Genomic DNA, 23,256 nt, shown 5'->3' with positions numbered 1-23,256 from the left:
AAAAATACAGATGCCCCACACATGGAAAAAGAAAAATGCTATCATCTTATTATTTGAGAAATGCTTATCAATGCTACAAAGACCTATTACTACACACCCATGAGAACGGTCTATTGAAAAAGATAGGAAATGGAGCAAGAGAGAGAGCTCAAAAGGGCCGAGTGCATGCTTTACATGCAGGAAGCCCTGGCAATCTCCACCACATTTACACCTCAGCACCGCAGGAGCAAACCCCAAGCATAGAGTCAAAGGTAACCACTGCACAGAGGTAGTATTCCCTCAGTCCTTCCACCTGCCAATAAAAGAACAACATTTATTTTTATCAAAGTATTGGAAAGATGTAGACAGAAATAAATTTTGTATACTATTAGTAGAAATGAAAATTAGTGTAGTCTTTATGAAAAATGTATAGAAATTCCTTTAAAAAGATTTAGAAATGGGATGGAGCGAAAGCAGAGTGGGGAGGGCGTTTGCCTGGCACGCAACCGACCCAAGTTTGATTCCCAGCATCCCATATAGTCCCCTGAGCACCACCAGGAGTAATTCCTGAGTGCAGAGCCAGGAAGGAGTAACCCCTGTGCATTGCCAGGTGTGACCCAATAAATAAATAAATAAATAAATAAATAAATAAAAATGGAAAAAAACAGAATTAGAAATACCATATGACCCAACAACTATCACTCCTAGGAATTTATCCAAATATGAAAATATGTATTCAAAAAACATTTGGGGTGTGATAGCTAGTACAGCAGTTAAGGCGCTCACCTTGCATGCAAATTACCTGGGTTCAATCCCTGACACCACATATGGCATGTGGGCACCGCTAGGAGTAATTCATGAGCACCGAGCCAGGAGTAAGCACTTGAGCACAAGAGGGTGTGGGACCTCCACGCCCAAAAAGGACATTTGTACAATGCGGTTCATAGCAGGATTATTCACATCAGCCAAAACATAGAATTAAAACAAATGCCCTACAGATGACTAAATAAGGAAGCTGTGGGGTATATACTTAATGAAATAGTACTCTAACATAAAAAAAAAAAAAGATAAAGTTGTGCCTTTGGTGGGCTGGGGAGCTGGAATCTGCCTGCATATAGCTGACCCAGGTTCAATCCCTGGCATTCCATATGGTCCCCCACACACCACCAGGAGTGATTCCTCAGCGCAGGCCTGGAGTAACTCCTGAGCATTGCCAGGCATGGATGGCCCAAAAACAAAACAAGCAAACAAACAATATTGTGTCTTTGGAACAAAATGGATGGTTTTTGTGATGACTGTGCTAACAAAATAATGAAAGCTAATAGATAGTTTCATACATATACAGAATAGGAATAAAACAGGCAAGTTGACAATAAACAACAAAACTCCTACACTGGCTAAAATCTATGGTAGTGTCACTGGAGGAAAGGGAAAGCAGAGGGAAGAATGTCTAGAAGCATCCTTTTGTAGTGGCCTGGCACACAAATTTTGATGATAGGAGTATTATACACATAATAGAGGTGTGCATCTAAACCTGAAATATCTAAATCTGAAATTCCTGATATTGTACACCAATAATAAATCAAGGAAAAAAGAACAAAAGATTATAGATTTGCTAATTTTTTAAAGCGACACATACCTATCAGTTCTCAAAAATATGCAGTAATAAGAATTTTTGGAGGCCAGGGATATAGCTGATCAAAAAACAAAAAAAAAAATTATTGGGGCTGAAGAGATAGTACAGAGGGTTAGGCACTTGCCTTGCATGTGGCTAACTCCAATTTGAGCCCCAGTACCACATATGGTCTCCTGAGCACTGTCCAGAGTGATTCCCTGAGCACAGAGCCAAGAGCAATCCTGAGCACAACCAAGGTGTAGTGCATCCCCTCAAAAAAAAAATTGTGAAGAATATCATATATCTTCATTTATATCCATTAAGACATATTAAAAACAGAAAATACATTGAAACTATACAGATTTTTAAGCTAAAAAAATAACCATTAGAGTCATATAGTAATAGACTAAGTGAAATACAAAAACTGCTTCAAATAAACTATATGTGATTGCCTAGTTACAATTTAATCTTTGTAATAGTTATGAATGCCCATAAGTAAATAATAGAATCAGTTTCAGAAATAGTTTCTATTGATATATAAAACATTAAGATTTGACCGTTTTTCCTCCCGCAGAGAAGAAAGTTTATAAACAAAAAATTTATAGAGAACCTTAGAAAACAAAAAATTTTAGAGGCAAAATGAGTCATATTAGTTTTCTCTTTGAAAAGCTAGGTATACAATGTTAGAATGCAATTTACTTCAATATTTAAAAGAATAAAATAAACATCACCAACAAAAAAAGACTCAGAGCCCATTCCTTAGAGATATATTTTTATTTTTTATGGTGCTGGGAATGAAGCTTAGGGTCATACACTTGCAAGGCAAGTGCTCTGATCCCTAGCCCTTAGAGACCAATCCCTGAAAACACAGGATAGAGAAATGCAACAGATGAAAAGAACTCATACTCTTCAAACATCACAAACAGTCCTCAAACCCACAAAAACGATCACTGACCCAATTTTATAATACTGACGGACATGGAATAAGTTTCTTACTTTTCATAAAAATTTCAATTTATGTCTCACTGTATAAAGCAATGTTTCACTTTGCAGAAATAGTCCACAAAGAACTAGCTCCTGGACATCAGTCCACACAACCACCTGCACCACAGCAAACCAAGGAAGTAGCCGACCATGTACATAGGTCCGTTTTCATGCTCCATTCCATATTTATTCCTGTGAGTTCTAAAAGTTTAACTGTAGTTTGTTTCTACCATTTGCTGAACTCTCTATATGAGTTACATTTTTTGTTCCAAGCCCCCAGCCAGCTAACCCCCTATGCCTGATGTTTATTAATCTCCTTGAATTCTCACACACTGAGAAATAGGTCTTCCTGAAGTGAGAGCTGGAATGATTAAGTAATGTGTCCAAAGTCACATGCTGCCACTAAGAAGCCAAAACATAGCCCAACTCCACAGCCAGTTTCTTAATAAATAAGTAATGTTTTGATAAATCATTTATGCCACGAAAATTGTCCATAATCACCTGCCTTCCAATTCACTACTAGGTTCCAGATACCTTAAGGATTTGTTTTTGCCTTCCCTGAACACCTGCATAGGTGTAGTATATAACAGGTAAAAGAATATAAACAAAAGTGTAGGGAAATCTATAATTAAAAAAAAAAAAAAAAGAAAGCTTTCCAGAGAAGTTAAGTGCCCTGTCCAAGTCCACAAAGCTGGTTTGTGACAGCCCACACTAAAACAATCTTGACTCTGGCCTCCCACTGTGCTCAAAAGAGCCTGCCACCACACAACACTAAATTCTTGTCGAAATCCAAACTTTACCTTCTCCACCCCAATGTACTTTGTCAACGTGCCAAACATCCAAGAGCTTCAACAGCACTCACACAGAGCTAAGGCACATTCTTTCAAGGAAGCCTGACAGAATATGCAATGCGCAACAGAAGGATCCAAAACTTGGATCGTAATGTCGGTGCCTGGTTCACTGTAAAAATCGCACACCTCAGTGGTGACATGCGGTGAGAGCTGCAGTAGGTGTTTTGAAAGCACGGAGGAAAAGATTGGCTACTTCAGCTGAGAAAAAAAAGAATCCAGAGGCCAGGAAACAGAGATGTATCCCAGGGCGGGCAGAAGCAGAGGTGTGCCTGTGTTTAGAAAGGAAGGGAAATGCTATCACTTCCACCAATGCACGCTGGGTGAGGAACAATAGGAAATATGGGGTGGGAAGACCTGAGTTCAAATCCAAGCCACTGGTGTGACTCTGAACCATCCTGAGCTTCGGGGTCCCGTGAAATGTTCAGACGGCTGACCGGTGAACTACCCCCACAAGTCTTCTGTGGGTCCAGATCACGTGAAAGTGCTTTAAAAAACTGCAAAGCCCAGTATACACATAATTATGTTTTCACTTCTAGGCAACCCCGCGCTTTCTTCCTCTTAAAGTGTGTCTCATAAAAACCTCACCCTTCAGGATGAAAATATTCCGATGACATCACTCATACACTCCTTATTAAACAGTTAACATGAATGCCTTCAGGTTCACACATCAAACTCTTTCGGCTGAAATAAATATGTATCCGTGTGTGTCTACATGTGTACATTATTGTTATTATTATTATTAATCATCATCATCATCATCATCATCTCTTCAGCCCGGGTGTCACTGACTTCTGTGCTGCCAGAAGTCTAGAAGCTGGGGGCTGTGACCCTAAGAAAAAACTAGCACTGGGTGCCGATTTTTCCCGTCGGGAAATTTTCGATCAGAAAGGCCTCTCCAGTTGCCAGGGTGCTGTCAAGAAGAGCCTGCAAGTGGCAATCACTTGGCTCCCATTCCCGGAGACTAGTTATGGATTCGCGATGGACACACGATTAGCCACGGGATGCCCTGGGCCCTGGACAGGGAAGTGTTAGGACAAGGAGAGGGAGAGACAGAGACAGACACAGGCAGACTGGCAGAGAGACAAGGAGAGAGGGAGGGAGAGAGAAGGGGGGAGGGAAAAAAGGAGAGAAGGGGGGGAAGCGAGGGAGAGGGAGGAGGAGGAGGAGGAGGAGGAATACAAACAGCAAGCAGCCACACGTGAGTCCACTGCAAAGTACGACCTGGGGCTTTTCCGGGGGGCTCCTTCCACCACCGCCTTCCTTTCCCCCCTGAAAAGTTTGACAGGCAGCCGCTGACCGCGCCGACCGACCCTGGGCGATCCTTCCTCCTCGGCTACTAAGCAGGCCCCATTTTACTTCACCTTCAGCCCTACTGTGTGTGTGCATGTGTGTGCATGCGTGTGCGTGCGTGTGTGTGTGAGTGCGTGTGTGTGTGTGTGTGCGCGCGAGACTCCTCGGATGATCCCCTCGGAGCCGCCCGCGCGCGCCCGCAGAAGTCCCCCCCGCCGGGGTCAGCGACAGGAAAGGGCCCCGCGGCGCGGGGGAGGGGACCGAGACCCCCCACCCCCCCCCGTCCGCCACCGCCACCCCCCGGCTCGGCGCCCCCCGCCCCCGCGCGCGCGCCCGCCCCCCGCCCCCCGCGGCTCCCCCCTCACCTTGTACACTTTCCCGAAGGCGCCGTCGCCCAGCTCGCCTATGATCTCCCAAAACTCCTCGGGGTTCAGGTCCCGCTTCACGTGCTCGTACTGCTTCTTCTTCTTCTCGCTGCCCAACTTGAAGATCTTACGGAAATTGAAGAAGGACATGGTGTGCGTGTGTGTGTGTGTGTATGCGCGCGTGAGTGTGCGTGTGTGTGCGCGCGCGCGTGTCCTGTCCCCGGGGAGGGTCCCCGGCACTTTCAGGACCGCCGACGACAAATCCGAGGCAAAGTTTCTCTCTCCTCTCCTCCCTCCCTCCCGGCGTCTCGGCTCCGGCGCGGGCTCTCGCGGGCTCCCGCCGCTCCGGCCGCCGGGGAAGGCGGGGCGCGACTCCCGCGCCGGCCCCCGGGATCGGGGCGGGATCGGGGGGGCGGGGGGCCGCGCGGGCGGGCGGGCGATCGGGCGGGCGGCGGCGGGACCTGCCCGGACGCGGGTCCGTCCCCTCCCGGCCCCGCCGAGCTCGCCAACGATTTAGGCCCGTGTCACGGCGAGGGAGTCTCCAGGGGCGGCGGCCACGGCCACTCGGGCTGAGGGAACGAGGCCGGCCGCCTCGGAGGCGGACAGTGGCCGCCGGGCCCCGCTCGCCCCGCCTCCGCCCGCGAACCCCCCGCGTCTTCCCCCGGCGGTGGTCGGCTCCCGCGGCGCGAGGCCCGCGCGTCCCCTGGGCTCTGGGACGCCGCCGCCGCCGCCGCCTCGCTCCCTCCCCAGCCCCACACGGCGGCCTCGCTCCGGAGCGCGCGCCGACGCCGACGCCGCCGCGGCCGCGCGCGCGCCCGCCCGGTCACGCGCCCCCTTGGGCGCGCGCTCGTGCGGCGGGCCGGCCCCCTCGGGCCGTGCGCACGCGCGTTGGACCCCGCTGGGTGGAGGCTGCGAGGGACCCCCCCCGCAGCGCTCATCTGGCGCGGGGTCGGGGGGGTTGCCTTGTGGGCGCCGGCCCGCGACCCGGGGGACGATCGCACCTCATCTACCGCGCAAGCCCTGGATCCGCGGGGAACCCCCCCCTCGACCCACCCCCCAGCATGGGTACCACCCCGGTTTCTCGTGCGAGGGACGGTGTTCTCTTTTGGGCGAGCCAGCCAAGCTGTCCGAAGTCGGGGCGCGGGGGGGGGGGGCGGGGGAGCCCCAAAAGGACTTTTCCGCTCTCAAACGGGTCCAGAGTGCAGTGAGAAGGGGAGCGAGCGTGGAGGCTGCGAGCATTGGAGCCGGAGTCTACAAGGCTCTGTGACCTTGGGCGGGTTATTGGACTGAGCCTCCCGTTGTTTTTTGGTTTTTTTTTTTTTCATCGTGGCATGCGTGTCCTGCACTGTGCAGCGATCTCCCAATTTGCAGGTGGTGGCAGGAGAAACGCGCGGCAAAGGAGCCTGCAAATGCTCCATTGTAGTGCTTTTTTTTTTTAACATTTGATATTTCAAATGTTATTGTGCAAGATTTGAAGAAAAATAATTTTCTTGTATAAAGTAACCCATTATAATAGAACCTGTGGTTACATTCTTTTTTTTTTTAATTTTTATTAGTGAAACCGCGAGGTACAGTTATAGACTTACAAATTTTTGTGCTTGGGTTTCAATTATGCAATGATAGAGGACCCATCCCTCCACCAGTGCCCATTTTCCACCACCACTGATCCCAGTATCCCTCCTTGTTGTGAGAGTGCAGGCAAGAGAGTCATAGAAATGTTAAAAAAAAAAAAATGTTGACTCTTTACCCATCTCCGATGATGAGCGTGACCCTCTACCGCGGGTCGTCTGTCTCCTCCTGGCCACGTCCACACCCTCAATCCTGGTGTTGTCCCCTTTTCGTGACTCCTGATGGACTCACGACGGCCTTCGCTTCCTTCCTGGCCCGCCTTGGGGACCACTGGACAGCGCGGCCACCCGGCAGGCAAAGCTGTGGCTGGGGCGTTCAGGGGCAACGTGGGCGGGTCGGTGTGGGCGTAGCTTGGAATTTGTCAGCTACTTGACTCGCCTTCCCTGCCTCCTCCAGGCAGGACGCGGTCAGGGGCAGAGGCTTGAAGTTCATCGCGGGATCCGAGTACCTGGCAACAGGCCTGGCATGTCCTAGGAAGGCAGATCCCCCGCATGGGTCACAGGGATCTTGGGCAGATTGCCGTGTTGCTATCTATAGAATGCCTACCAGTGTGCAGATACAAAGTCGTGTGATGTGCCCCCATCTTCCAGTAAGAGGGTTGGGATGATTCTGTTTCTCAAAATCCCGCTAATTTTAAGTAGTTTTATGGGAGTATAATTGACATATAATAAACTACATGCTTAAAATACATCCGTGTTTTGGAAAGTAGATGCACCCGTGACAACAGGCCATCGATGGTTCATAGTTTTGAACTAGTATCATTAGTAGGTGCCTCTCTATGTAAATAAAGGTAATACGAACTCAGAGTGGAAAAGGAAGACCGCGCACAGAATACAATAAAAAGTACTGTATAATTTTACAATTTAGAAGTATGCTTTGATAAGATTTTATTATACTGCCAAACAGGATATTTTTTTTGGCTGTACCTTAATTTTTTGACATGGATAAAATTATACTGCTTATGAAAGTTTGCATCCTGTACTAATCATACAGTAGGATGATTAGTAATTGTTTTCTTCCAAGCTACTTTAATAACTTGCATCTCTTCTCTGTTTCAGGTAAAAGATTGATAAATGTCTTTATTCAAAAATCCTTTTCCACATATTTGTTTCCTTAAGATAAATTACCAGAAGTAGATTTGGGTCAAAGGGTATAAGTCTGTTTCCTTTGCTTTTATTTTCTACTTCTTTTCCAGATAGAAAAACCTTTACTCTTTTCTCAAATTGCATATTCTCGTAAACTAATTCAAATAATACAGAAATTTCAAACTAGAACTTATCTATAAATCTCCTTGTCTGCCTTCCCCCAAAACAATTTCCTATCAACTTTAGGTCTGTGAGCACAAGGAAACATACAAAGGTAACAAAAAATTCACAAAAAATTGTGATAATTGTTGCCAAACTATAAAACTTTACTAAAAGTCATTGTGTTATTCTGCTACACCCAGTATATTTCACTTAGCCACAGGAAAGCTACTTTTAAAGGATAGAACTATGTTTTTTCTATGCATATACTTTTAAAGTTATAAAAATGATATCCAGTTGGCACCATGAATATTTTTTCATGCCAGCACAAGTATATCTGTCATTCTACCATCATATAGTTAAGTATTTCTTTTGGAATAAGCATTTTGGTCATTTTAAATTTTTTTCCCATAAGCCTATAAGGAGCATACAAATGCCAACATCTCTGTGTGGTTGTATGACTCTATTTCCTTAAGATAAATTTCAAGAGTGGAATTGGCTGAGTCAAAGACTATATTAGAAAATGTTTTCCTATATTGCCAAATAGACCTCTGGAAAGGACAGAGTAATTTATACTCCTCCTAATGATGTATAAAAGTGTCAATTCCACCACACCCTCAATAGCACCTAGGAGTTACCTCATCCTTTTTATCTTTGCCAGGCTGATAGCTCAAAATAATCTCTCATGTACAAGTGTCTATTAACCAGTGAATGTAGCAGCTTTTCATATGTACATTGGTCACTTTCATTTCTTATAACTTGCCTCATACCAATGAATGATATAAAATTATGTTGTTAGTATTGTATAAATAAGGTGATTAAGTCCAACACAAAGAGATTGTGCAGTTAATAACAAATTGTATTTTCTCCAAGTTATAGCATAGAAATTTTAATTCTGAGTGAGATGTCATTAAGACAGGATTCCAGTTTTCCTAGAAATAAATATGATATTTACATGTTTATGTTATTTTCTAACCAGAGTTGGACTTTCTTCAGTTGAAAAGTTTAGGATCAGGAAAATGGCTCAATGAGCTGGAGTGCCTGTCTTATATGTGGAACCCCTTGCTTTGCTTCAGTCCCCAGCACCATGTGGTAATCCCCCATTACCACTGGGTGTAGTGCTCCAAAAATAAAAGATAAAAAAAAAAGTTTAACCAGTGACTGCTAAAGTATTCAGCTACTGCAGAATTTTGGGGGCCACTCATTTTAAAAATCACTTAAAATACTTTCACTAACAGTTTTGTGAGAGGATATCTATTGTTACTATTTGCTAGGTAACTGCCCTTCTCCACTATGGCAAGAATAGTATTAAGAATACAAATCTTGCTATGAATAAGCTCTTGCTCCAGCCTAAACTGTGCTAATTTTACTTGCTTCGTCTCGTTTAACCTTCATAGCAGGTCATTGTGGTAAGTACTCTAAATAGATCCTCATAAAAAGAGAAAAAAAGTGAATGAGAGTTCAAACAAGAAGATGAGAGTCTCAGAGAAAGTAATGGCGGATTTGAATTTGAATTACGGATCCCGGTAAGTCAAACTCCTAGAATGTAATATTCCCTACAACTGTTTCCTGAGCCTCACTGAGCTGCGTAATAGATGCTTACGGGATTATTATCATTGCAGTTGCTTCTGGGAGGTGGAGTGGAAGGATAGGGTATGGGGTGGTCACTTCTGCTACTCCAAGAGTGACTCCATACAGTGCTTGGCGACCCATGCAGTGCCAGGCCTTCCACATGGTCCCGCCCTGTGAGTCATCTCCCCAACCCAGTCACTAAAATTTCTCTCTCCTTCCCCTCATAACTTGAAAATATACTCTACTCTCTACTTTGTTAGATCCCACACATATATGTGTGTGTGCATGTGTGTGCAGTTGCAGATGTGATTATATGTGTATGTATGTATGTGTACATGGCATATGTCAACATGTGTATGTGTATGAATATAAGTGTATGTGTTTGTGTTGGTATGTCTGTGTATATATACATAAATGTATGTATATATGTATATATATGTATATATGTGTGTATATATATATATAAAACGTATTTCTTCTAAGAGCACTTTGAGGGCAGAAATTTTTCTTCCTTATATGTCATGCATCTAAATTTAATTCTATAAATTTTTATTAATGAAAATTTCAAAACTCTAAGCCTTGTCAAAGCAAATTATCATTTCTTTCCTCTTATTTCTTATTTGGACAGTGAATTTACTTGTAAGGGTATTTTGTTTGCTTGGTTTGAGTTTTTTTTGGTGCCGGGAATCAAACCCAGGTCCTCACACACATAGAGCAAGCGCTCTACCCCACTGAGCTACATCCTGGGACTTTGGTAAAATCTTTAACCCTACTGTCTAGGATTTATGGCAATAGCAAATTCCTTTGGTGTACAAGTAATTCTGTGGCATAAACACATTCTTTATCCTCATGGAGTTATATTTTTAGGAACAAATTTTTCCAGGTATTTTAAGAAAGTTAACTAACAATTATGACCGCTATTCTCCCAAAATAGGATAGTGTGTCACTCAAAAATTCCAAATCATACTTTTTGTCCTTTTTTCTTGTTTTAAAAGTAACGAATCACCTGATTTAAGCTGTTTCTGTTTCAAAAAGGGAAACTAAAAATATCCTCCCTTGTGCTTGTCTCTCTCCCTCTGCGTCATTCAGAATTGTTACACACACACACACACACACACACACACACACACACACACACACTCCCACCCTCTTTTCTACCAAGCAACTTCTGCTGAAATTAATCACAAGCACTGGCAGTATAATGACAAGCCTCAACATATTCAAACCCCGGAAAACTGAAGAATAAAAACAGTACCAACATACTACTTTAACAGGTGGTTTTCAAATTCCACTTTAAAAACCCAGACACCATGATTTATTTTGAATGTTAAGGGCATAAATGGCCAATATTGAATTCTTTTATTCAGATGGTATCTGAAGGGAAGTAACTCAGCTACTGCATTAACAGGTGAGCCTATTAATTTGTTTGTTTGTTTGCTTGTTTTGATGGGGGGAGGCGCGGGTGTTTGTATAAGAGCCTTTCTGCTACTCTGTTGCTTCTTCTATGTATTATACTGCTCTTATCTTTGTATCATAAAATATATTGGGTGTGATATACTTTGAGCTCAACAATAACTGTCCTGTGATTAACTAATTCTATGATAAGTTATCAAATTTGGGCCTTTTGAAAGAGTTTCCCTTTTGGGGGTGGAGCTGTGAATGGGATGGCTGGGGCCACACCTACCTGTGCACAAGAGCTTTTCCTACCTCTGTGCTCAGGGAGTGACCCAAGGCAAACATCTCACCCACTGGACTCTCTCCAGCCCCTACACGTTTCATTTTTAACAGAGATGGCCTCAGAAAGATGAAACAATTCAGAGTGACCCTGAAAACAGGTTAAGAGATAAAAGAAAAAAAAGACAAAATGCAAAATGTAGTAGTTTGCCTTTCCAACATGATTATAGATTTCTAAGAGTCCTTGCAACTGTAAAATTGTTCTAGTTGTGCGGTAACTTGAGTTGCCTTAAATGTTCCGGAGCAAGGTAAAGGTGTCCTATTTCTGGCATAACAGTGATTGAAGAGTTAGGAATTTTCAAATAAAGGACTTGTCTGTGAGAATTCCCTGAGAATCCTGTTTCCACTGAAGACTATTCTTGGGATAACCTTTAAGAAATTTACACAATGAAAGGGAAGCGTGGCCACCATGCAGTTAGTGGGGGAGGAAGGAGTGTTTTCAGAGTACTATCAGTCACTATCTTCAGAAAGTTTTTCAGTTTTTCCCTATAAAGAAATCACCTCCAAAATCTTTATTATCATCTTGCACTAACACTTTCCTCTTCTAATCTTTCAGAAAACAATAATTTCACCCAGTGGAGTTTTTTAATTGTTGTGTTTTTTGCTGGTTTTGTTGTTGTTTCGGGGGGCGGGGAGAATGTTGGCTTGGTGGGCGCAGGGTGGTGCAATGGCGTTGTCCTACCTTACTGGGCCTTGGACATGCATGTCCTCAGCCCTTCCATCTATCTATCTCCCTGGTGACTTCACCCAGGTTTGGGGGCAGAGCAGGGTGGGGATGGAGAGATTGATTTTGATTTTTTGTTTGTTTGTTTTCTTTGTTGTAGTTTTTTTTTTTTTTTGGCAGGGGGAGGGAGCATACTGGGCTGTGCTTATTCCTGGCTCTGTGCTCAGGGATCACTCCTGGCAGGACTCAGAGGGTCATATAGGGTGCTTGGCATCAAACTGCAGTGGGCCATGTGCAAGGTAAGCGCCCTATCCTGTATATATCTCTCCGACCCCTCATCAAAGATTTTAAGGAAAGCTTTGTTGCTCTGTATTCTGGTTTCACAAAGTTGTCACAGCAATTACAAACCGCAGTGTATAGCTTATTGCAGTAAATGATTAACACAGAGACACACTACCTATTGTCTGGGAAAGCACCACTTTTTTTTTTATGTCTCGTATTTCATGTTGCTACAGGAAGAAATTAGTCAAGCTAGATTCCTATTTTTTAATCCATGTGGAGCTTCTTAAAATGGCCATTCCTAACAAAAACCAATTTTTATTTTTTGGTGATTGAGGGCACAGCTGAATGTGTGTGTGCGTGTGTGCGTGTGTGCGTGTGTGTGTGTGTGTGTGTGTGTGTGTGTGTGTATTCCAGAGTCAACTCTCTAAATAGCTATTGAGAATGACTGCCTTTCATTCAATCTACAGTCTTGATATTCTACTCCATGAGCTGGGAAAATCAGTCAAAATCAAAACACACTGAAAAATAAATTCAAACAAAACCCTAGAGTCTCTTGAATCTTATATTCTAGATGATTAAGTGATATTTAAACTAATCAAGAGAGAGTTTTTTCTAACAAAATGATTCAAAACTAGGGGATATCTGAGACATCCGGGGTACTATATTCCTTGAAAGTCTTTCCATCAAGAGGGAGGAAGCAGGTCCCCTCCCTTTAACCTTGGACCCGTTACTACCTTACTTCTTCTGTTAGTAGACAGACAGTGTGGCCGTTTCCAGACCCAAACCTGAAGACATTAGCAGTTGCCAACTTATCATCAGGGACACATATTCTTCCACCCCAGCTGCCATGCTCTGGAGAAACAACAATGTGGGTAAGGACCCAGACAGACGGGGATCTGTGTGCCAAAGGACAGAGATCTCAGGGCTGAGCCAGCCGCCACCCACCAGCCAGCACTTGTGTGAAACACCTGAATTTTGATCTTCTAGCCTCTTGTCAAATGATCCCAGCTGACATCTAGTAGAGAAAAGGCAGCCTTTACATGGAGTCCTACCCAATTGCAGATTTGAAGTCATGTAAACCATTGCTGTCAATGCAAGCCAGGAAAGTTTGGGGAGATTAAGCAATAATCTAAATCAACGTTAAGTAAGACAAAATGCATTAAGTGTAGTAAATTAAAGTTTAGTTTTAGAAAGGAGTACTAGAGTAGAGCCACATGACTTGAGGAAAGTCTAGATTAAATAAAGCTTTGGGTTATCTTTTACTCTAGAACTTTAAATGGGGTGATGTGGTTTTTAATTATGCACAAGAATACACAGTGTCTTGTTTACAATAGCTAGAATCTGGAAGAAACCTGAGTGCCCAAGAACAGATGACTGGTTAAAGAAACTTTGGTACATCTACACAATGGAATACTATGTAGCTGTCAGAAAGGATAAAGTCATGAAATTTACATACAAGTGGTACTACATGGAAAGTATCATGCTAAGTGAAATGAGTCAGAAAGAGAGGGATAAACATAGAAAGATTGCATTCATCTGGGGAACATAAAGTAACAAAATAGGAGACTAACACCCAAGAATAGCCGAGATAAGTACCAGGAGGATTACTCCATGGCTTTGAGGACAGCTGCACACGCTAGGGGAAAAGGGAGCTCAGATAGAGAAGGGAGCACCAAATAAAGGGTGTTGGGAGGTTCCTCTCAGGATGGGAAATGCATGATGAGAGTAGACTATAGTCCGAACAATATTGCCACTCAGTGTCTCTTTTGCAAACCGCAGCACTCAAAAGGAAAGAGATAACAAAAGGGAATGCCTTGCCACAGTGGTAGAGTGGGGTTGGGGAAAGGGGGTTGGGAGGGATACTGGGACTGGTGGTGGTGGAGAATGGGCACTGGTGGAGGGATGGGTATTCGATCATTGTATAACTGAAACCCAAGCACAAAAATTTGTAAGTCTACAACTATACCTTATGTTGTTTCACTAATAAAAATTTAAGGAAACAAAAAAAAGAATACACAGTGTTTCGCTAACATTTTAGCCCCAGAAGCTGTATTTTCAAATTTTGTGTTGCAAGGTTTGTGTCTTCAAGGACTGTCCTGAAGATACTCGGACAAGGCCTGGGATGGGGCTTGATTGTAGAGTACTTGCATAAGGTTCTAAGACTCAAACCCAGCACCTACCACAGGGAAAGCAAATGATCTACCACTGAGTCACATCTCCAGCCCTCCAGTTTCTCCATTTTCCACCTCAGCATGACACAACTTTGAAATGAAAATGTAGTATCAATGTTGAAATTGATACAAGCCAGATTAGAATCCAGGCCAATTTCCTAGGTCCCCCTCATCATTATCCTCTTTTTAACCTTTCAAATCCTCTACTGGAACTTCCCTCTGGAGAGAAAGTTTTCCAGTCAGTATTCTTTATTTCCCTCTCATCCTGGATCAATAAAGCCTTGATTTTTATCCTATGGTCTCACTGCCAAGTCTTATCCACCCTGATCCATGTCTGATTGCTGGGAACCTTCTTTCCTGTTGGATTATTCATGTTCCAACAGTGCTGAGCTAATCACCTCTTTCTCAATCCAACTGAGTTAGGAATTATGGTGTCTAGGTTTTTCTCTGGCTGGTGGGGAGACAACTTATTTGGCTTTTGTTCACTACCGGCAACCAGCTGCAAAAGGAGTGGGTGAAAGGCTAAAGGCAGCGCATACATACTTCCTTAGGAGGCTCAGTCTGGGTCTGTGCAAGACACCTTTTTTCTGGATGTATCAAAGATGACTGAAATAGCGGTGCCATTAACCCAAACACAGGGATTGTGTCATCATTTATGCATCTAGGATGTTTTAGCTTTTGTTGCCTCAGGATCTTTTATCCATGGCATTTCAGACATGTGTTTCAATAGGAGAGATTTAACAGAGTCCCTCTGAGTTCTGATTCTATAGTCAGTTCTTTCTGTCTCTCTTCTTGTAAACTTAATATCTCATTCCTCCACCCAAGAGATGCTCATCGACCACCCCCACCTCCCTGCAGAAAAAGTTTAATTTATTCCTGTCCCGTCCATACATTATCCCCTTTCACAACAGCTTCACTTAGAGATGTTCAAATGCCCAATTAAAATTTAATAGTAAACCCTATTGTACCCTATTATATTTTGTTTGTTTGTTTGTTTTGAGGAGGGCACACCCAGAGTTGTTCATGGCTTGCTCCTCACTCTGCACTCAGGGAGATCTCCTGATTGGGCTTGAAGGACCAAATAGAAGACAAGGGTCAAACCCAGGTTGACCATGTGCAAGGCAGACACTTTACCCACTATATTATCTCTCCGGTCCCCTATGACAACTTTCAAAATACTTGAAAGCTATGATAACTCCCTAATGAGATTTTTTAAATCAGAAACAATCTAAAATAGTTGCATTAAGTTTACGTCCATTAAGGAGAGCGGAGGAAGTTGGATTCACAACTTAGGGGGCAAACGTGGCCTTCCATGGACTTTCTGTTCAATTGGGATCCTCAATAGAGAGATGATGTTCTTTCTGTATTGGTGAAGAAAGGTCTTTACTCAGACCAGTTGACTGATTCAGCTGCTAAATTCTTCTTAAATACCTTAAGACAAACCCAGAAATCATGTTTTACTAGCTTCCTTGTATTTCTTGGTCTCATTAAGTTGACACGTAAAATAAGACATCAGACCATACAGCAGATCACAGCTTAGACAGGGATAAAACTCCAAAAATATGCTGAGTGAAAGGAGCCAGACCGAAAAAGAGCACATTCCTTTTATACCGTAAATGGAAACTAAAATATCAAGCTAGTTATGTCGATAAAAAAGAACATCAGTGGTTGTCTGGGGATGGGAGGACAGTAGAGTTCCATGGCCACAGAGATACACGGAAACAGTTAATAAACATGTTTATTATTTTGATCATGGCAGGGGATTCATAGGGAACTTATATTTCAAAAATGTGAGACTGTAGGGCCGGAGCAATAGCACAGCGGGTAGGGCGTTTGCCTTGCATACGGCCGACCCATGTTCGATCCCCGGCATCCCATATGGTCCCCCAAGCACCGCCAGGAGTAATTCCTGAGTGCAGAGACAGGACTAACCCCTGAGCATTGCTGGGTGTGATCCAAAAAGCAAAAAACAAAAAAAAAAAAAAAACAAAAAAAGTGAGACTGTACATTTCAAACACATGCACTTTATTATGTCAATTATATCGCAAAGGAACAAAAAATGTATTTTGATATTATCTACCCAGCTATTCTCATTATCATAAAACTATTCTTACCTTGTATCATTCAAAAGCAGCTCCTAGGTTTGCTTTAACAATAAGAAAAATAGACTTGGAGACAAAAGGTAGGGTGTTTGTCTTGCACTGGTTTCGATCCCCAGCATCCCATATGGCCCCCCAAGTACCACTAGGAGTAATTCCTGAGTGCAGAAACAGGAGTAACCCCTGAACAATGCTGGGTGTGACCCAAAAAGAGAAAGAAAGAAAGAAAGAAAGAAAGAAAGAAAGAAAGAAAGGAAGGAAGGAAGGAAGGAGATTCAAATTTGCATCACTGATGTGTAGCTAACTTAAATTCACTCTCAGGACACCGAAGCAAAGCATTAAGAAAGTGTCATGTGCTGATACTTTATGTAATGACAATTCCTTTTCATAAGGCAAGAAAGATAGTACAGAGGTTAAGGCTCTTGCTGTGCATGTGACCGACCAAAGTTCTAGGCATCGAATATCGTTTCCTAAGCATCACCAAGAGTAATTCCTGAGCACAGAGCCAAGAGTAAGCCTGAAACATCACTTAGTATGTTCCCACCAAAGGAAGAAAATTTCTTTTCATATGAAAGGAAAATGGTAGTATGGCAAGAGGCTTCCATGGGGACTTTTGAACCCCCATTATCTCCTTTGACAACTATTTCCTCCATTGTTTGCAATGGGCAGATATCGTTTCTCTCAGTTTTACAGAAAATACTTTATCAACACAGCTCTGGGTAAATTCTCAGACTCCAGTTCCAATCAATAGCCGCTATCAGCCACTCCCACATGTACTTCTGGGCTCTACTGGGGAAAGTCCCCCCTCCCCCCCCCCCACACACAAACACACACCTTCTTTGATTCTTTCTATAATATGGAAGCCACCTGGCTGGGTTTTATACCTACAATTAGCACAAGTGATTGTATTGGAATTTGTAGAATATTTTGCTTCTCATTGGTATTCACTGAAGTTCTGGAAACACAGGCTTCGCAATGGAACCCTGCAGGTCCTTTGCTCTCCTTGTACCTTTATGACTCCCTCATGAGACCACCCTAATACCATTCTACAGCTTTGCCTCCTTTCAAATGTTTGCTGGCCCACATAACAACCGGGATTAGGGAATTATTAAAGGATAAAGCCTGCTTTGAAGCCAAGTATTATTGCTAGCCAGCCCCAGAAACGATCTTGCTAAACCAACAAAACTCAAAGACTCTAACTTTGTCCCTGAGAGCTTCTCTTTGTCTTCCCTTCAAGCCGCAGGATTTACTTTCCCAAAGGGAGGTTATGTTCCATTTGTTTTGATAGCATCCAGATTCTGGAGATAAACTCATTTACAATGTAGTGCACTCCTGTGTACCAGGCCAACAGAATTATTTTCAAATTACTCACCACTCTATTGAGTTGGCAAAATAAGGTATCTTGATTATTACCAACAAGAGCACTGCAAGGTGCTGGAATTCTCTACTTCCAGGAGCTATCTCTGTATTAAAGAACAAGGGTCTCTGTGTAGTTGCACTACTATTAACTTGTGTGCTACGCAGAAGGAAAATTTTAGTGTTTCCCTCATTCCCAAGAGCAAATTAGTCAGAGGGTTTTAAATCACTGCTTGAATCTCAAACAATGAACAGTAACACTTCTGGGAGAAAAGGTATTTTGCCTTTTACAATGAGTTTAACATGAAAGATAAGAGCAACCATGGAGTGATACTGGTAGATGTTTCAATATGAAAAAGAGTTGAAACACAAGAATCGAGAGCCAAAACCTGCCACTGTTCTTAGCTCTGAGGAAGGGCTTGATTAAGGGAGTTTTCACAGTCTAATTTAAAGTCATTTGGGCCTGCAGGAAAAGGGCTTTGCTAGAAGTGGTGTTAAATGTTGACCCAGTTCCCTCTTCAACACTGAAGGATGTATACCCCTGATGCCAGGAGAATTGACTCAGCTAAAGAAACATCAGGTCACACCTGTTTCTTGAGACTGTCCCATTCACGGACTGGTTGATCCCAGTACATCACAGCCTGCTCTCTCGCCCCAGGTAAAACAACTCAAAGTCTCACTTCAGTTCCAGGGATCCCAGCAGGCTTAGCAGAAGTCTTCGTTAAGATCGTTTAACCCACGTACCTTCTCTCCATTCAATCCTGCTCCTGCCCCTCCTCTTCTACGGGGGTTGAACCCCAGCAGGCTCAACAAGAAATCAACTTTCAAGATATTAAACTCTGCTCAGAGCTGTTCCTCCACCCCACCACCCCACCCCCACTTTTCCCAGCTTCTTCAGGATATAATAGACATATCACACTTTTGAGTGTGAGATACATAAGTTGTTGATTTGAAGCACAGATTGCAAGATGATTAAAGACATAGTCAGCTCATACTGCCCCGCATCGCATAATTACCATTTCTCTTGTGGTGAGGACAGCTCAGCTCTAGTCTCTAAGGAACATTTAAGCATGTAATATAGTGTTATTAACTATGATCATTATGCTCTGCATTAGATCCCCAGGTCTTACTCACCTTATAGGTGGCGTTTGTACTCTTCGACCAACAGTTGGCTTTATGAGTTTGACTCCTTCAGAGTTTACATACAAATATGTCTCCTCTCTTTCTGATTAGTATCACTTCGTATAATGTCTCTAGGTATATCTACATAGCTGCAAATAGCAGGGACTTTTTTATTCTCATGGCTGAATAATATTCCATTATAGACATATACCTTAGAGTCTTTTTATTTGGGGGCCACATTCAGCAGTGCTTAAGTCTATTCCTGGACTTATGTCCATGGACTGCTCCTAGTGACACTTGGGGAATCATGGTGTTGGGGATCAAACCTGGGACTCTTACATGCTGAGTACATACTCCAGTCCACTGAGTTACCTCTCTGGCCCATCTTAGCCATCCTTAAACTCTGGGTGGCTATCCCAAACAGAATCATGTAACTAAATGTGTGTGTGGGGGGGGGGGGGAGTAGGGTGTGAAAAATGGTAACAGTAGAAGGTCTCCCTACTTGCAACAAGTAAAACTTGCTTCAGAATTAGCTGCCTAATGAATTGTCTAATAGTACTTGCCCATGTTATGCATTTCTTGGGCAAAAAAAAAAAGGCTTGGGAGTGGGGAAAGTTTTAAAAGTCAATTTTTATGCCATATTTTTTGTCCATTAATCTGTTGATGGCCACTTAAGTTGTTCCCATAACTTGGCTATTATGAATAGCTTGACTACAATGGACCTGGAGTAAAAATATGCTATTTTTTAATATTATATTTTTAGAAACACTTAAACAACAAAGTGAAGCTTAAAGGAAAAAGTAACATTAAAATTCTATCCCCACTCTTATATTTTCCCAGAAATTATCATTGATAATTATTACCTGCATATCCTCCATGAAGTGTCCTGTAAACCTACAATCATACAAGTATATATGTTAATTATTTTGCACAAATCAAAGTATATGTTAAGTATTGTAGTACTTGGTGGGGTTTGTTTAAATATACTCAGTATATTTTCTCACATCTTCTCATGTATCCTTATAGTTGTTCCATATTGTACCATTATGTAGATATAGCATATTTTGAGTGTTAAAGGTTTGGGACCATCCCAGTGGTGCTCAAGGCTTACTCCTGGCTCTGTGCTCACGGAATATTCCTGGTGGTGCCAGGGGTCAGACCTGAGTCAACCACATGCCAGGCAAGCATCTTATCCACTATATTATCTCAGTATCATACTTTTGAAAAAGATTTTACAACATGAATACGTTGAAGTTTGGGGATTTCCCCTTTCGGAAATAATACTACAAGTGATACTATAAATTGAATGCTTGTGGTCATCTGTGTACATATCTACAGGATGAATTAATAGAAGTAGACCTCACCAGCTATGGACATAATAAAATTGCTTTATCAGCAATAATAGTGGGAAATTGTCTAGGATAGGCCCCCACAAAAATACATTACCTTTGGGTTCACATTTTGATTATTTTAATTAAAATATGAATGGGGGGAATAAAAATGTGAATATTTCAGTGAGATAAATAATTCTATTTTGGAAATATGAGGTGAAGGGGTGAGGCAAAGAGAGGGAGAGACAAAAAGAAATAAAGAGGGGGGAGAAAAGGAGAGGTTGAGCGCGAGTCCCACAAATTAAAGAGAAATGACACCCCCAGAACTGGGATGCGAATGACTCCAGAATTAAGTGCACCATGATTATTTTTTAAAAATGGGTTTTGCAGCACCAGGAATTAAGCTCAGTATCTCACAAATACTAATCAGTGCTCTACCACTGTGTGTGTCTTTGGCCTTCTTTGGGTAGCATTTTAAAAACTGTCCCCTGTGAGAGAATAATTTTAAAGTTCCCTTCCTCCCCACTCCCACCTTTCAGCTGGACAGACACTAGATTTGCTGTTGTGCCTGTCACTGTCCTCCCATTGTTCATCGATTTGCTCGAGCTGGCCCAGTAACGTCCCCATTGTGAGACTTGTTGTTACTGTGTTTGGCATATTGAATACTTCACGGGTAGCTTGCCAGGCTGGCAAGATGCTCTCTGTAGCTTGCCGGGCTCTCCGAGAGGGGCAGAGGAATCGAACTTGGGTCGGCCATGTTGGCCGCTTGCAAGGCAAATGCCTTACCCGCTGTGCTATTGCTCCAGCTTAATCACTAGATTTGCTGTTCAAACTCCACATCCATCCCATTCCCTGTTCAGCAAGCCATCTGTTCATCATGTTCCAATTGTCCTCCGCACCAGGGCAGCCTACAGTCATATGATTTAAAATTGCTTCTTGGGATCATTAAGTCAATGATGGTTGGAAGGATCACTCGGCTGGGAGATGTGTGCTGAAAGTAGATAAAGGACCAAACATGATGGTCTCTCAGTATCTGTATTGCAAACCATGATACCCAAGAGTAGACAGAGAATAAGAAAGAAATCATCTACCATAGAAGCAGAGAGAGTGGTGGGGAAGGCGGGAGGGATACTGGGGACATTGGTGGTGGAAAATGTACACTGATGGAGGGATGGGTATTCGATCATTATATGACGAAAACTCAAACATGAAGGCTTTGTAATTGTATTCACGGTGATTCAATAAAAAGTAAAATAAAATAAAATTCCTTCTTGTTAACCAAGAGCTGTGTCTAGACAGTACCCTGCCCCAGTATTTTTTATTGACCACTAGTTTATTTTTTCTCCATGGAGAACTGTTCTGAGTGATATTTTTCTTGAATCATGAATATGTCATAATTGAGATATGCCAGCAACATAAGGGTTTTGGAACTATCTCAATAGAACAGATGATGGGTCAATGAGACTATCATTTGGTACTTTATGGTACTGAAACAAATTGTCTTAAAATTTTGTGACTCTAAATTTAGTGATTCTAACTCAGGTCATTGGTTTTGGGAAATAGATACTGGTGGAGGGACGGGTGTTAGATCATTGTATACCTGAAACCTGATCCATGAACAGCTTTGTAACCGTATCTCACAGAGACTCAGTTAAAAAAATTAAATTAAATTAAAAAATAAATTCAGTGATTCTAGGCCAGAAGCGCAGGAACCTCAGTCAAATTTATCTCCAAGGCAGGAGGCAGTTTCTGGGATCTGTCTCTGAAAACAGAACCCGAAATCGTGACAATAGGTGCCACCAATCCAGTGACCTGATCTGGCTAAGTCCATCAGCAGGCAGCTAGCAGAGTGGCCTCAACCTTAACTGTCCAGGTCTAACCTTCGACACAGATTACAGGATCTCATTACTCTGTGCTGAGAGCAATCCCTCTTACAAACTGAATGAGCTGGAAAATGTTCTTAACCTATCTGAAACATATCCCCCTCACCTCTAAAGTAAGGGTGATACAAAAATTTGTAAGTCTACAACTGTACTTCATGGTATTTCATTAATAAAAATTTTAAAAATAAATAAAAATTTAAAAAATAAATAAAAATAAAAAATAAATAAAGTAAGGGTGATAGTAATAATAGTCCCTTTCTATGGTATTGTGGTGACAACAGAATGATATATGGATGCACTAATCTGGCACAGTCTCCAATTATGAACTATGTGGTTGCGACCTCTGCTACAGGCTCTGTGAAGCTCCTGATTTAAGCAAACAAGCAAGTTCCTGTCGCTCTCTACTGCCAGCATGAGAATGTGGCTTTCGAAACAGAGTCCCTTGGAGCTATAAAAACACTCCAGGGATTTTCAAAGGGGAAAGGGACTAAGAGAGTAGGAAGGCAGTAAGGCCTATAGGCCCCTCCCCTTTCATCGCAGTACTTCTACTATACCGATGAAATCGTTCTGCTATACCATCCACATACAGGATGGTCCAAATAAAACTTAATATGAAAATTTTTTTTCTATTGTTCTTCCCTGCATTCTATTCCAGCTCCACATGGTCCCCTGGTCACAGTCAAGTGTGACCCTACCCCTCACCACCAAGTTTGAAGCACTGGACTTCTGCAAGTAAATACTCTTGCTTATGGCTGAATCCTCCATTTCAAGTGAAGTTGCTTTTGTGGTTTTATGGGGCTTTTTTAAAACCTTCTGTTATATGTACAATAAATTAATGTATTTAAAGAAAATCCTCTTCTTTCTGAAACCCTAAAGCATTAGAAGTTGTTTGGGTGAGTATACGTGTTTGTAAAGAACAGTGTTGTATTGATCTCTGCCTGTGAAACACCCAGCAGCTCCAGCCCTGGCAAAACATGATCATTTACAAGAACAGTACTCCATCATGTGTCACAGCCTAAGGTACCCAAGATCTTTCCCAGTCCCTCTAGTCATCTGACCACCTGTCCCAAAGCTAGGAGGGCACC

General features: G+C 42.7%; 1 protein-coding gene and 1 long non-coding RNA gene across 4 annotated transcripts in view; one reads left to right on the top strand and one right to left on the bottom strand.

Annotated features, from left to right (window-relative positions):
• Positions 1 to 5,277, bottom strand: part of SLK (STE20 like kinase) — a 53,038-nt gene extending 47,761 nt beyond the window's left edge. For both annotated transcript variants that reach the window (XM_056120365.1, XM_056120366.1), the window contains exon 1: positions 5,085 to 5,277. In XM_056120365.1, the coding sequence (XP_055976340.1) occupies positions 5,085 to 5,234 (150 nt within the window). In that variant the 5' untranslated portion in view covers positions 5,235 to 5,277. The remainder of the gene's footprint in view (positions 1 to 5,084) is intronic.
• A 5,399-nt stretch (positions 5,278 to 10,676) lies between these two features.
• LOC130029920 (uncharacterized) lies at positions 10,677 to 23,011 on the top strand. Of its 2 annotated transcripts, none has more exons than XR_008793396.1 (3): positions 10,677 to 10,937; positions 12,964 to 13,081; positions 22,827 to 23,011. It is a non-coding gene; the product is annotated as an uncharacterized LOC130029920 (long non-coding RNA). The 2 variants fall into 2 exon arrangements; XR_008793395.1 differs by having other exon boundaries at positions 12,961 to 13,081.
• Positions 23,012 to 23,256: the final 245 nt, after the last annotated feature.

This window comes from Sorex fumeus, unplaced genomic scaffold (assembly GCF_029834395.1).
Source record: "Sorex fumeus unplaced genomic scaffold, SorFum_2.1 ptg000043l, whole genome shotgun sequence".
Lineage (NCBI taxonomy): Eukaryota > Metazoa > Chordata > Mammalia > Eulipotyphla > Soricidae > Sorex > Sorex fumeus.
The sequence above is the reverse complement of the archived record's forward strand: the minus strand, read 5'-3'. Positions and strand labels throughout refer to the sequence as shown.